Raw genomic sequence first — 16,201 nt, 5'->3', positions numbered from 1 at the left:
TATTTGAAGCTGGGTATGTACTTCAGGTATCTTCCTGAGTTGGGTCAGTAAGGAAGAAAATAGAATCAGCAAGATACTGATTTTTACTATTCAAACTTTCTAGACTCAAAACAATGGAAGTTTTCCTTATACCCGACTTCTCTGAGCTAGAAATATATGTTGTATACCAAAGACAACTACATTTGCCTGGACCCATATAGATATACTACTATGAGAATCCAGGCATTTCTGACAGTAGTTATTCAAGAACTACTCACTGCATTAGTGTGAACCCTGAGAGACAGAGCTCATAATTTGTAGCAGCATTTACAACATGAACTGCCTTGCAGCTCAGAGGTGATTTCATTGACTACATTATCTCACACCACCACATCCTAAAAACAGCACATGCTTTTTAAGTATTTAGTTCCAATTTGTAAAAATCAGCATATTTCATAAGCTGCATGCACTGAAGTAGAAGACACAAATGAAAGAGTTTACAGACTGACCCCAAATCAGTTAGTCGCAATCTCTTACAAATATCTAGACCACAAATACAGTAGACAATTGTTAATCAAAACCTAATGCCTTCACATTTTAGAATCTCAAATCAGAACAAGAAGCATGGGAACTATAGGTGGGAAATGGATTTTTTTGCAAAGGTAAATTTTATAGCAGCTTTTAGATCTAAAATAACATATCACATAGTGCATCAGTCTGCAAAACAACACAGTTGTTAAACACTTAATTACAGTACTTGTGGGATTGGAAGGAAGAAATTGTGCTCTTCCACATAAATGCTGACATTTCAGGAGAAAAACCTATATAACCATATTGTACTCTAACAAAATCACCTTCATCTGGTTTGATTGCTGATAGATGATTACAAGAACATGTTGCATGCTTGAGCGGAAATCCAAGGTTTCAATCATCAGTAACAAATTTGCAAAATCTGCAGACAGTAGCATATTGTTCATACGTCATGTGCAGTGAGCAACAAAAGATTCAGTCAAAGTGTTACTGAAATTCACTGAATTACAAAAAGGTATCCCTGAATTCATTAGGCATGTTGCCAAAGCACAAGCAGAAATACATATAAACAACCTGCATAAAAAAAAAGGTCTGATCTGTGAAACAAGTGACAAGTGGAGTGTATTCTACAGTATATTCTTGAGTTTGTTTCTCTGTTTTTAATACAAGAGCAGTTCATTCATAGGTTTCAATTACTGCTTTCCAATTTGTTTAGGTCCCCAGATGTCTGCAAGTTTTCCAAAACTCTGATAGGTCAAATGCAAATAATATGTGTAAATGACTCATGGAGCAACATACAACATAAAGTAACTGTAATGCTGCTCTCACTACCAGGCTTAGGGAATATTAACACATGCCAGTGGGAGTCAGTATATGATATACTGAATTTGGAGTCCACTTCCCCTTAGTATTCATGCTAGGTGTAACTAAGACTCAAGAAATACATGCACATGTATACACACAGAGTGCAAACTTAAAAAAAAAAAAAAAAGAACATTTATATAGATCGGCATAAAAATACTGGTCACATCCTTCGTCTTTGTCTTATAACATCTGTCGTCTCTAAGAATCTGTTCTGGTAACATTTGGTTGTTTCAGGAATGGCTACACATAGTTCATGTAGTCCAACATCTTATCTCTAACAGGAAGTTCACAGTAGATGCCTAGAATGCATGTTAAAAAAACAACACAAAACAAACAAAACCACACTGGACAAAACTAAAGAGGGATTTGCCTACAGTATGTTCCCAAGGTCCAGCAATTTGTGGCTCAGAGACTTCCTATAACAGAAGGAGTATCTTCACTTTTAGTTGTTCTCAATGGATTTTTCTTCCATTAGTTTGTCACTTTTTGAACCCATTGTCACTTCCACAATATATCATGGCAAAGAGTTGTGCGGTTTAATTACTTACCGTGCAAAGAAGAAACTCCCTGTGGTTGTTTTGAGCATCACAATAACTGGATAAGAATACTGTATCAGGCCAAACCAGCATGGATACAAAACAAATTCCTGGCTGCAGTGCATCATGAACATATTTTTCAGACACACCTTAGAGTAAAATCCCTTGAAAATATTACAGGTGCATTTACATTCAATTTTGGCTTGTGAATTCTATTTACCTTTCAGCACAGTCAATAGGGTTACAGGGGCTGTGAGTGATCTAGGATTTGGTCAGATGAACAAAAGCTGCGCCCTGCTCACTTTCCATAACTTTCCATGAACCCTTGATCACGACAGTCTCTTGAAGGATATAAAAAATATCATTTATAAAATATTAACTCCTTTTGCAGTGAATCCAGGAGCATCACAAAATTCGAAAAAAAAAAGCTGTGTTTATCTAAGGTACCAGTCTTGCCAAAATTCTCACTGATTCCTGTTACGGCACAAATCTACACTACACTATCTGAAGAATTTCTCAAGGACTCCATCACTGAAGGAGATGTGAATCTGTGTTCAAAACAACAGCAATTCTGAAGGACCAGCAAAACCTAGTAGCTAAGCACAATCATGTAAAGCAATTGTTCATATAAGACAATAAAACACTGGAAAAAAAAAAAAAATCACTGAAAGTATGCTTAATGCTCCTGTTCTCAGATAAGACTTTCTGGAACTGAATCAGAGATGCATAAAATTATGAGCAACAAAGGACTTTTTTTTTTAAAAAATTTCTTTCAGTGGCAGTGTTAACAACCTAAAAGAACATCAAAGAGCAGAGGATTTCTTTGAAGAAAGCATTATAATCTTCAGCATATTTTGTTAGATCTTAGACAAAATTGTGACATTTCCTCACATGTGAATAGAAATGGTGGTAGCAATACACACAAGATGAGCTAAACTTCCTGAGGCCATTCAACATAGGGTACAAACAAGCGTTCCCGTTGGTTTGCCAGAACATCCACATAATTCCAGCTCACAAAAAAGCTATTAGCAACTCTTCACTCTGTTGGTGAAATGAGAAAACTGAGGAACAGATCCAAAGACCTGGCTTGATCTCAGCTTTAGGATTTTTATAGTGTCAAAAATAATGCATTGTTTAAACAAAATCTTCTTAAAGAAACAGTCAAAAGAAAAAGAATCATTTAATATATAACAGGTGTGATTTAGATCAGTTGGTTACATTTGCTGGTGGTGGGTTTTGATGCAGACACCATTTGTGGCCCATAAAAAAATGTCCAATGTACTGCTGAAATATTTTATTTCCATGCAGGGAAAGAGTGAATATGTATTCACTCCACATCCCTCCCGCCATGAGGATAGGTCTTAATTTTAAAAGCTTTAACTTTTCTTTCCAACATAAATAATTTAGCTTTTCCATCCTTGTATAGCATGAACTCTATTTTATAATTGTCTTTTTACCTATTATTGATTTTTCTGCACTAAGTGGAATAACATAATTTCGTTATAAAGGAAAAACTGATCTACTCCTGAATGAGGCTACTTTGAGACTTTCTTTTAAAAAAAAATAAATAAATCTAATTGTAGTTTATTAAAGAGATAACTAAGGAGAAAGAGTTGAAATAATTTGTAACTGCAATGCAAAAAACTCAAAAACATATAAAACCACATTAAATATATTTAAATACGAAGAAAGGTCAACTGTCTTGTTTCTTTCTTCGCTACTCATGTGTTTGAATTAAGCATTTTTAATCTTTAATTGCTACTAAGGACATCAATTTAAAGGCTTACCAAAAATTATCATAATTTAATCACAGCACCTTTGTAGGTTATTCCAAAGTCCTATAGGTGCTGTTTTCAGTGTTGTTGCCCCTTTTGGGCTCCTCAGAAAATGCACCAGTGGCAAAATAAAAACACCCACATTCAGAGATAATTTAAAACAGAGAGCTCCACAGGACCACATCATGTCACAGTTTAAGGCAGCTTTATATGAGGTAATCTAGGTAATTATAGGCATGTAAGCCTGACACCAGCCCTGGAGAGAATAAACAGCCAATATGGTACTTGATTAATAAAAGAAGGATGTGTAATTAATGTCAATCAACAAGGATTTATGGTAACTAGACCCTATCAAACTAACCTGACATTTTTATGAGATTATGAATTTAGCGGAACAACATAATAGCGATGTTGCCACTTACCCAGATTGGTGTGTGGCATTTGATACAACACTGACATTTTGATTAAGAAACTAGAACACTACGAGATCAATTTAGATGGATTTAACTGATATATTTCAAAATGCATTCCCACTGTGATTCATCAAAAGTCTGTTTTTCAAGGTGGTCTTGCAGTGATCACTTCCTAGCCCTACACTACTTAAAACAATTGTTAATGATGTGGAAGAAAAAGTAATTACACATTTTTCAGATAGCACAAAATCTGGGGGAGTGAAAAATAATGAAAAGTAAAACTCAGTGACAAAGCCACGTGAACAGCTCACTCAGCTGAAATCAAATGGATAATACGCATTTTAGAACAGCCAAACATGAACTCACATTTTTAGAGTTAAGGGCCACGCATGCAGGAGGATGGAATCTGCTCAGTAAGGCAGCAATTTGAAATGACTGAGGTTTTTGGTGGATGATCAGCTGAATTGGAACCCTCACAACGGCATTATGGTTAAATTGTCTAATAAAACTGCTGGATATCAACATAAGCAAGCAGACTATATCATCCCTGTAGTTGGCACTGATGGCCTTTCTGCTATAACTGTGCCTGGTTCTGATGTGTGAAATTTATGAAAAAATGTTGAAGACTGGTGAGCATGCAAGAGACAGCTGAGTAAAGGATTAAGAACTGGAAAATAAGGTTTTATTGCTTACCTCTCAGAACATTCAAGGAAATGCTAAGGTATATGTGAACTTCAGCCAATGGAAATCCACATGTAGAAACAGAGGGCTCTTGATAATAAAGGACAGTACATAGAAATTGAAACTGGCCAGAAAATTTATACTAGAAATAGTGCACATTTTAATCAGGTAAGGTAATTAATTAACCACATAAATCAAGGGGGTTTTTATTTGTTTGTTTAATTCACCACTGGCTACATCAAGGACATGTGTTTTCCTGAATTATATATTCTCATGCAAAAACCTATTATTTCAGGAAAGGATCACAACTTCTGTTAGACAGGAGGTTAGGTGAAATGATAAGAATGTTCCTTCTGCTCTTATATATAGGGATCACTTATTTCCTACCCAGGCATGCCAATAAAATAATTCGAAGTGTCTGTGGTGCAAAGGATTCCCTTAGTCTGTGTTTCAGGCTTTACATTTTGTATCTCAGCAGTTCTGGATTCTCATGCAGTTCCATGGTACCAGAGAGGATCCTTAAATGTCAGCACACATACCAGATTGTCCTAACAAATTACGCTTTGGGATACAACTGTTCATCATTGAAATAAAGGAAAAAAAATAAACAACACAGAAGTTAGAATACATGTAAAGAAGGCAAAAATTCCTAACATGTCTATGAAAGTTTTTGAAGGATCAAAGCCAATACATCCTAAGAAACGCTTGTATAGTTCATATAATTAAAAAAAAAAGAGTAGTTCAAAGCAATTTGGTACAGTCTTGCATTTGTATCGCTACAGATGTGATAGGAGAATGATACATATGCTATTGTGATTGATTAGAAGGCTTGCAAACATCTTACAGATTACATTTAACAACACCAGGAGTTTTGTCTTAATACATTGTAAGGTCTCAACTGTTGGAGTCCGTCATGTGAATTCTGATGTTTTTCTAGGGAAACTAGGGTCAAGTAATGAACTTGATTCACTTATGATAAAAATGAATGATTAAGGCGGTACTATGTCTGCTCTACAGTTATTGTTGTTGTAGAGAACTGTATGTACATTAACTGTAGTTATAAACTTCAAAGTCAGATTAACTTTGGCCACTGTTTCGCTTAACTAACTGGGCCTTTAAAGACACTCCTCACAAACAATACAGAAGTTTCTTACTTTATGGAAGAGATACTTGGGGGTGTCCGAATTGATTCTCAGCTTCACCACAGAAGCATAAATCAAGCCAAACCATGAGACAGGTTTAACAGAACAACTTAGTAACTAAACCAGAGTCATTTAAATCTTTAATGTGGTGAATGGATATGTTTCTGAAGGGAAGTGAGTTTAAGAAAATTTTCTGAAATAGTTTGCCCATTTGTTCGCTATGTCAAGAATAGGAAAAACAGAGTAAAACTGCAATGATAGGTCTGTTTTGCTTGTTACTTAACCTGCATTTGTGCTTTATTCTGTTTGCTTGCACTAGATTTACTTACCATACCATTTAGCATAAAATAACAGTTCCTAAACAGTAAAAGCAATAGTCTCAGAGGTCTCTGGTAAATGAAAAATACTCTGAAAACTTGTCTTGTATGAAATTTGAATAATTCTCAAGTCTGTATAAAGAAGCTGACAAAATCTTACTTCACTGATATTAGGTTGTTTTACAAAAATTTTTATCTGGTATTTTAATTACACTCCTGTTCCATCATACTCACTGTGAAATTTTTTTAAAACATAACGCAAACCAACATGGACATCAATGAAATAAAGGAAATATAAAGTCAAGAGGTTTCTTGGTATCAAGAAACATGTCAGAATTTTAAAAATTACTCATAAAAATATTGTGACATTGAAAATATTCTAATGTCTCCAAGGACAGACAGACATAGTTCCTTTCATGAACAACTAACTACCTCCCTGTAAACAAAAAATAATAAATAATATAGCAATGTATCAGAGCCTTCCTGTAATGCGATGACAGTGCTTTAGTTTACTGTATTCACATGTTCATAATATCAACTTTACTCTTGATACTTTAACTGCTACAGGATTTAATTCTGTTCTCAGCTGAAACTGAGGACTGAGCTGATCAAAGCAAAATAAGATGAAAAAAAATGAAGCATGTTTCATCTGAACAGTGAGGTTTGAAAAGAATAGCTTTGGATACTTGAAATAAAAAACATTTGGTAAACTGCATATTTAAAGCATCCAAGCTGAATGCTATTCCTTTGTTTTCTCAGTCCAGCCCATTTCAGATGAGCACCAACTCCCTCTGGAACAGATCAGCTATGAAAAGATTACATAATACCGATGTCCTCAGTGCTAAACTTAATCACAGTAAACATGCAGAAGAATGACAATTATTCATGAAACATCTTCAAAAAAGTCAATATAATTGCAAAATTCAAATCACACAGCCATGTCTTTTAGAGACTGATGCATGTTCACTTGAGCATGGGACTGATGTGGAGCCGATTCCTACGAAATCATCACTTAAGCATTTTACAGTGATGTTACAGCTCTGGCTTTGCCTACGTATGAAGAGAGTCATTATTTCTGTGGCTCTTTATGAGTTTTGACTAGCATAAGCCTATGAAAAAAATAAAATGTAATAGCATTTTTATACACAGGAGTATAAAAATCCTTCTCTTCCAAATCAGTAATTCACTTCATTGGATGGGAAACAAAGTATTCTGTACACATTTCAAAGAACTGCAGACGTTTGAGCCTAATAAGAACACTTCTTCAGGAATATTTTATTTGAATAAGGAAAGGCATTTACTGACTAAATAGAGCCCCAACAGGACAGAAAATGAAATTTCATTTGAGGTACAGTATCTATAATTTTCACAGTATCACAGTATGTTTGGGATTGGAAGGGACCTCAAAAGATCATCTAGTCCAATCTCCCGGCCGGAGCAGGAACACCTACGTGAGGTTGCACAGGAACATGTCCAGGCGGGTTTTGAATGTCTCCAGAGCAGGAGACTCCACAACCCCCCTGGGCAGCCTGTTCCAGTGTTCTGTCACCCTCACTGAGAAGAAGTTTTTTCTCAAATTTAAGTGGAACCTCTTGTGTTCCAGCTTGATCCCATTACCCCTTGTCCTATCATTGTTTGCCACTGAAAAGAGCCTGGCTCCATCCTCATAGCACTCAACCTTTATTTATTTATAAACATTAATAAGGTCACTCCTCAGTCTCCTCTCCTCCAAACTAAAGAGACCCAGCTCCCTCAGCCTTTCTTCATAAGGGAGATGCTCCACTCCCTTAATCATCTTTGTTGCCCTACGCTGGACTCTCTCCAGCAGTTCCCTGTCCTTCTTGAACTGAGAGGCCCAGAACTGAACACAATATTCCAGATGGGGTCTCACCAGGGCGGAGTAGAGGGGAAGGAGGACCTCTCTCGATCTACTGACCACCCCTCTTCTAATACACCCGAGGATGCCATTGGCCTTCCTGGCCACAAGGGCACAGTGCTGGCTCATGGTCATCCTGCTGTCCACCAGGACCCCCAGGACCCTTTCCCCTACACTGCTCTCTAATATGTAACTTCCCAAACTATACTGGAACCTGGGGTTGTTCCTGCCCAGATGCAGGACTCTACACTTTCCCTTGTTAAATTCCATCAGGTTATTCCCCGCCCAACTCTCCAGCCTGTCCAGGTCCCACTGGATGGCAGCACAGCCTTCTGGCGTGTCAGCCACTCCTCCCAGCTTAGTGTCATCAGCAAACTTGCTGATAGTACACTCAGTTCCCTCGTCCAAATCGTTAATGAATATATTGAATAATACCGGCCCCGGTACTGACCCCTGAGGCACTCCACTAGATACTGGCCTCCAACTGGACTCCGCACCATTGACCACCACTCTCTGGCTTCTCTCTTTAAGCCAGTTTGCAACCCACCTCACTACTCTATTGTCTAGACCACACCTCCTCAACTTAGCTGTGAGGATGCTGTGGGAGACTGTGTCAAAGGCTTTACTGAAGTCAAGGTAGACCACATCCACCGCCCTGCCATCATCCATCCACCTTGTTACATTCTCATAAAAGGCTATGAGGTTGGTCAAGCATGACTTACCCTTGGTAAAGCCATGCTGACTGCCCCTAATGACCTTCTTATCCTTGATATGCCTTGAGATGGCACTAAGGACAAGCTGTTCCATTACTTTCCCAGGGACAGAGGTGAGGCTGACCGGTCTATAATTACCCGGGTCCTCCTTCTTGCCCTTTTTGAAGACTGGAGTGACATTTGCTTTCCTCCAATCCTCGGGCACCTCTCCTGTTTCCCAAGACTTGGCAAAGATGATGGAGAGCCGTCTAGCAATGACTTCAGCCAGTTCCCTCAGCACCCGTGGATGCATCCCATCTGGACCCATGGATTTATGGATGTCCAGACTATTTAATAGCTCCCTAACCCAGTCCTCATCGACTAAAGCAAACTCCTCCATTGAGCTGGCTTCATCCGGGGTCTCAAGAGGTACAGGGCTCCCCAGGACAGCCTCCAGCAGAGTAGACAGAGACAAAGAAGGCATTCAGCAATTCTGCCTTCTCTGTATCTTCTGCCACCAGGGCACCCACCTCATTCATCAGTGGGCCTACATTGCCTCTGGTGTTAGTTTCATCTGCTATGTATTTGAAAAAGCTCTTTTTGCTGTCCTTGACCCCTTTCACCAGGTTTAATTCTAAGGAGGCCTTGGCTATCCTAGCTGCCTTCCTGCATCCTCTAACAGCAGCCTTATATTCCTCCCGAGTGGCCAGCCCCTGCTTCCATGACCTGTAAACTCTCCTCTTCTGCTTGAGCATACCCAACAGATCCCTATTCAACCACACAGGCCTCCTGGCTCCCTTTCTCGACTTCCTACGTGTGGGGATGCTCTGATCCTGAGTGTGGAAGAAGCAATCTCTGAATGCAATCCAGCTCTCTTGGGCCCCTTTTCCTTCAAGCAGTCTTGCCCATGGGATTTCCCCTAGCAATTGCTTGAAAAGGCCGAAATTAGCCCTGCTAAAGTCCAGGGTTGCAATTCCACTTGCTATTCTGTTCCCGCCACACAAGATGCTGAACTCCACCATCTCGTGGTCACTGCAACCCAGGCAGCCCTCAACCTTTACTGCTTCGACCAGACCCTCCTTGTTAGTGAGGATGAGATCCGGCAGTGCACTTCTCCTAGTCGGCTCCTCCACCATCTGCATGAGGAAGTTATCATCAATGCACTGGAGGAATCTCCTGGACTGTGGCTGGCTGGCTGAATGGTCCTTCCAGCAAACATCAGGGAAGTTAAAATCACCCACAACAACCAGGGCCTGTGACTGTGAGGTCACTCTCAGCTGTCTGCAGAAGGCCTCATCAACTTCCTCAGTCTGATCTGGTGGCCTGTAATAGACACCTACAACAGTATCACCCCACCAGCCTGCCCCTTAATTCTGACCCATACACTCTCAACTTGCTCCTCATCCACTCCTGGGCAGAATTTAGTACATTGCAGTTGCTCTCTCACATAAAGAGCAACTCCACCACCATGCCTGGCTGGCCTGTCCTTCCTGAAAAGGGCGCAGCCATCCATGACCACATTCCAGTCATGTGAACTGTCCCACCACATTTCTGTGATTGCCACCAGATCATGATCTCCCGACCGAACATAGGATTCTAACTCCTTCTGCTTATTCCCCATGCTGCGCTCATTGGTGTACAGGCATTTCAGGGAGTGAGCAGAGCACACCAATTTCTTCCTAGGGGCATAGGAGGCCATCCGTTCCTCATCAGTTTTAGAATGCTGCCTCACTGGGACAAGCCCAGCTACAACCCCATTCCCCTTTGAGCCTAGTTTAAAGCTCTCCAAATTTGCCCAGCTAATTCCTGCCCCAGCATCCTTTTGCCCCTGCGAGATAAACCTTTCTCACGTAACACTGTCCAGACTGGAGTCTTATAAAACCAGACATTATCAAAAAAACCAAAGCCCTGCCTGTAGCACCAGTCTTGGACCCAATCATTTAGAGATTGAATTTTCCTATTCCATCCCACATCGTCACTTGAAGATGGAAGGAGTGAAGAGAAGATCACTTGAGCCCCTGAGTCTTTCACCATCCTTCCCAAGACCTTGAAATCGTTCTTCATTCCCCTCAGACTACGGGAAGCAGCTTCCTCCCCATCTGTCTGGAAGACCAGCAGCGGGTAGTAGTCTGTCGGGTGCACCAGTTTGAGGAGCTCTCTAGCGATATCCTTGATCTGGGCTCCAGGTAGACTACAGACTTCCCTAAGATGAGGGTCAACTCTGCATATTGGGCCCTCTGTACCTTTCAGAAAGGAATTTCCTATTACAATCACCCTTCTTTCTTTCTTATCAGAGGCAGTCTTAAGTTGTGTAGTCAACCGCCTCTTTCTATGTGATCTTGTAGGCAGGCCTGGCACCACCTCCTCACCTACCTCCTCCTCCAGATCCAGGGCCTCGAACCTATTACGGAGGGGCACCTGGGGAGGCAAAGCAGGCAGGGAGGGGGGCTGCCCGTGACGCCGAACTGGAATACGCTTCCAATCCTCGTCGTCTTTTAGGTCCCCTACCTCTGCCTGACAGCGACAAGGGTGGGGCTGTCTCAGGACTTCCGTCTCTGTCCAAGAGGGCAGGAGGTCCATCTCCTTTTCGGGGGTACCTCCGACTGGCACGTCAGGGTGTTACTCCACCAGTCGATCTCCCGTTCGCACTCCCTGATGGACCTCAGCATCTTAACCTCCTCCTTAAGTTTCCCAACCATGTCGAGCAGATCTTGCACCTGCTCACACCTCACACAGGTGGAGTGTTGGCCTCCCTCCCCCACCAGCAGCAGGCTCTGGCACTCCCTGCAGCCGGAGACCTGAACAGCCACCGTTCGGGACAGAACCTCAGTCTGCGTGGCCACAGTCTTTTTGAGACATGCTCTCCTTCTGGAGGCGACCATGGTCATCAGCAGTCTGGGACACTGGCAGTAAGTTACAGGGACTGACAAGCAACAAGTGCTCTCTGCACCCTGCTGCACAAGCTACCACACCCGCTGCCGCAGCACAGTGCAGGTGGGACCCACCCACTGCACAAGCTGGTTGGTCCTTTCTGCACCTGGTGGGCCCTCCCAAAGGTTTTTTCAAGGCAAGAGGAGGGGGTGTGGTCGCCGTCACCGTGGGAACGCCCCCCGCCACGTCAGCCGCTCTCTCGCAATGGCTGCCGGGGCTTCGAGGATCAGGACACGCCGGGAATCACGCTGACCCTGTACGTTTCCCTCTGAGCTTCCTAATCTCTGCTGAACCTCGTGGTCGGCTGAACCTCGCCGGCTCTGGCTCTCGCTGGGCTGGCTCTGATCAGCTGACTGACTAATTTTGTTCAACTACATGCAACAGCTGTATTTATTCAGCAAGAAAGCATATGTTCCAATTATTAGCATTACACTGAAAACAAAACCCAGCCCCAAGATAGCTCCAATAGCACTCACTGAAGCTTGCAATCAGATGAGAAATAACTTGTTTCTGTCCATTTCCCACAGTCACTGGAACTGATTATTTATAATGCTCTGAGAAAAGCAGCTCTTTAATTTTAACTCTGTGGTATGGTACATTCTACTTAACACAAATTCTACATTGCTGATACTATGCTTTGTATGTCACAATTGCGATATTTACCTTTTATTTCTCTTGCATTTCTTTTGCTCAAAATTATGGACTATAACAAAATACTTTGTTTTTCACTTCAAGCTCAAAATAAGCTGGAATTACAAATCACACAGAGTGTATCATATGAAAATTTAAGTTCAGCTAGTTTATGTTGAGCAAACCCACAAAAATTAATTGAATACATTTCCTGTTTGTAAGCACATTGGAAAACACATTGTATCACAGTGCATTTATCATTAAGATATTCATTATAACTTTTGGCAATAATTTATAAATTTTACTTAACTAAATTGAAATTTGATTTCTACTGCTGTGTAACATTGTCAATTACTCTATTTTCATATTTGCAACCAAAAGAATTGAAGCCTGTAATTTCTGGCAAGGGACTAATTTTATAATCAAATAAATGTGTTTATAAATATATACAAATTAGTATTTCAGGAAAAAAACACATTGCCTCTCAAAGGTATGTTACAAACTGGTGTTTATGAGAAGTGGAAACCAATAAAAATAATTTTTAAGCAAAACATTTCTGTCTTGGGAGAGAAATAATGGAGGAATCTTTTCTTTTTTTTGAACAGCAGTATTTCCTGTTTGCTGCCATTATAACTGACAACTAACAGTCTCAAGGTTTACTGTTACCCACCACTGTCAAGAAGCATGTATAGTGTGGAACTATTTAAAACAAAATATAATTGTACAAATTTTGTACACTTAAGCATAAAATTTGACTTAATCTCTCAAATACTGTAACAGCAAAGAAAAGCCTGGAGGTTTCAACTTGTGAATTAGTCAACGTTATTTCTTCTCTTTTCCAAGGACGTATCATACATTCATGAAAGTCACAGAGGCATGAAGTTCATCATTCATTCAAAAAGAAAAAAAAACAAGCACACACACATACACACACACAAATCAAGAAAACAAACAAACAAACAAAACCCTACCACAAATCAAAACCTACCAACCAACCAAAAACACAGAAAGAAAAAAAGCCAGATTTCACATGTACTGGAAAGGAAGTTGAACCAATTCTTGGACCCATCTCCAGAGGAAAGATCAAACTAGTCCCTAACTTCTGCAGACAATTAATTCTTCCTACAGATGATACTACAGAGACAACATTGACAAAGAGATGCATTTGGCATAGCCCAGGTGAGTTTTTATAACTACTGTCCTCATTTGCTTTTGTGGTGAGGTTTAACTATCTGGTTGCAGGTCATCTCAGAAATCAGCAAGAGGTTTTATATTTGTGGTACATATGGGATTTGGGAACAAATGGATGACATCAAGTCATTATGACTTCAGGTAGGAAAAGCTCTGGGAATAGGCACAGTACAGGTAATTATGCTGTTTTACCAGAGCAGGGGAGAGTGATAAATCCCTGTCGGAATCCCTCCTAGCAGAAGCCTGAAAGCTGCAAGACCTCAGTTTCTGTTGGCTGTGCATGGAGACAGGCATAAATCACATGCTGCTAAAACAACCATTTGTTGTCTCAAGGTAGATAAAAATATTTCCTGACATAGTCTGTGGCCAAGCAGAAGACACCTATGGAACCACATGGATGTGCCACTTCACAACTGTCTTGCTAGGGAAGACAAAGAGAAGACTATAGCACAGGAAGGGAGAGCCCCTGAAGAAATGCACTTCTGTTGCCCCCGTCTGTTGGTCTCTAACGAACAGAATCCTTTCACATTTACAAAGTTTTGTGTTTGTCTGAAAAGATATGCCCATCAGGAACATCTCAAATTAACCTTTTTCCTGAGAAGGAAATACCTCTAAGACCTCTCTAGTACTGAATACTATTGAGTAATATCTAACACATAAAATATATAAGTATACGTGAGTAATGTTTTGAAAAATCTTCATTTTTAAGGATTTGAGATGTCCATGCTGCTTCTTACTCAGGCTTTTCACTGATGTCACTTGGAGAAACATTTTAAAGTAAACAACAGTATTGAGCATGTGGAAGAACAGATTGTAAAGTAATCATCAGTGTGAAGAACCCACTCTGTGGACAAAGACTGAAAATCTGATATGAAAGATATGCAAGATGACACAAATTTGAAGCTTTCAGTGCACTGATACATACACAATAATTATAAAATAAGCATTGACATAAAAATGTATTACATTCTGCTTTTAACAAATGTATACTTGAATATCTAAGAGTTCTACTTCAGCGAAAAGAGAAGACACAAGATAATTTCCTCATTCCTTCCAAGCAGCAACTGCCCAAGTTCCTCCCTTCTGCTAAACATTGGAGACGTAGTATCTGATGCTGAACAGCTATTCAGAAGTGTACCATACACAGCAACTTACATTCATTTCTACAATTCTACTATGGTTAGAACTGCTACAAACAGTTATCCTTATAAGTGGCACAGTACTTGGAGAAACAAGACAAAATCTTACCGCTATGTTTCCATCACACCTTTGGGCCTGGCAAACACCTCTGATTCTGTTGGGAATCAGCACATCATCCCAGCAAGATGGGCCCTTCAAAATAAAACCAAAACATAGAAACTTTTAAATCTACTTAATAAGTAAATACACAAAAGTTGGTTTTGTTGCCCCCCTTTCTAGCCCTGTTTCTTTTAAGATTTTAGCTAGTTTTACAGTGTTTATGCTGAATAAGTTTAGCCAGCTTATATGACAATATTCATCAATAAAGCTCCATCAGTGAGACAGACAGTCCCTCCATCCTGAGGTCAGTGTTGTGAACACGAGTCAAAAAGTAGTTACATTTTCCCAGCTTGAGGCAGGGACTGACTTAATTATGATTAAAAAGCTACAAAGACTCATCTTCAACACTGTACAACCTGGCCTGCAGCAGACTAAGTGGAAAAAAGGGAAAAAACCCACAGTAGTTGAAAGTAGCACACAGAAAGATTAAGCATAACACAAAGACTAGGTCAAGTAGCCTTTTTGTATTTTGTTGTTTAAGTATCAAATGGTTCTAACTTTCCCGAAACCTGTTTCTGTTTTTGTGGGCTACTGTGTGAATTTTGATAATGTTTGCTGTAAACAAAATAGACTTCTTGTCACCAGATAAAGCCTTTACTTAAGCATAATACAACGTAAAAAAAAAAAAAAAAATGAAGTGAGGACTATTAGTAGATTCCTGGACGTTTATATTGGGTTCAAGATTAATAAATACAATAAAAATAATAAATAATTTAAAAAACACCCTCACATGAAAACCCAGAAAGAAAATAGAAAATCCTTAGAAAACATTTCTATGACTTTTTGAATACAAATAGTTAATTTATGAGTGTACTACAAAACACAGAGTAAATTTAAATATTACAAATCAGCATTGTTAATATTTCACAGCTACAAAATAGTGTGGTTAATAGGATGATCTATCAATGAAGAATATTCATATATATGGCATCATATATAGGAACATTCATAAAGGTATTTCCCAGCACATAAAAATTAAGTGACATTAGTGCAAGTCTTCTCTTTTAATATTAATCTCACACTAATTAATATTGAATTTGTAGACAATAAAAATTAATCTGAGAAACAGATATGAAGTTTACAGATATCCATAGACATAGCAGAAACAAACTCAGAAGGTATCAATAATTAAAATATTTTCTACTTGGGATTACTTAGTGTTTGGGATAGTGTCACTACTCAGTAATAGCAGAAAAACTTGACCCAGAGTAGAAATTATGGCAGTGGAGATGTTTAACTGCATTAGTGAAATTAGTGCCTATTTACATCTCAGTTGGATTACAAAGTAATCCAGTACCACATCTAAATCCATCTCCTATTTACTTCTGTATGAAGTATTTCCTC

General features: G+C 39.6%; 1 protein-coding gene across 1 annotated transcript in view; it reads right to left on the bottom strand.

Annotated features, from left to right (window-relative positions):
• PRKN (parkin RBR E3 ubiquitin protein ligase) overlaps positions 1–16,201 on the bottom strand; it is a 717,498-nt gene that overhangs the window by 371,360 nt on the left and 329,937 nt on the right. The window contains exon 5 of the mRNA XM_065835898.2: positions 14,807–14,890. Within this exon, the coding sequence (XP_065691970.1) occupies positions 14,807–14,890 (84 nt within the window). The remainder of the gene's footprint in view (positions 1–14,806; positions 14,891–16,201) is intronic.

The sequence above is a fragment of the Patagioenas fasciata genome, chromosome 3 (assembly GCF_037038585.1).
Source record: "Patagioenas fasciata isolate bPatFas1 chromosome 3, bPatFas1.hap1, whole genome shotgun sequence".
In the NCBI taxonomy this organism is placed as follows: domain Eukaryota; kingdom Metazoa; phylum Chordata; class Aves; order Columbiformes; family Columbidae; genus Patagioenas; species Patagioenas fasciata.
This window is presented reverse-complemented; position numbering and strand designations above follow the sequence as displayed.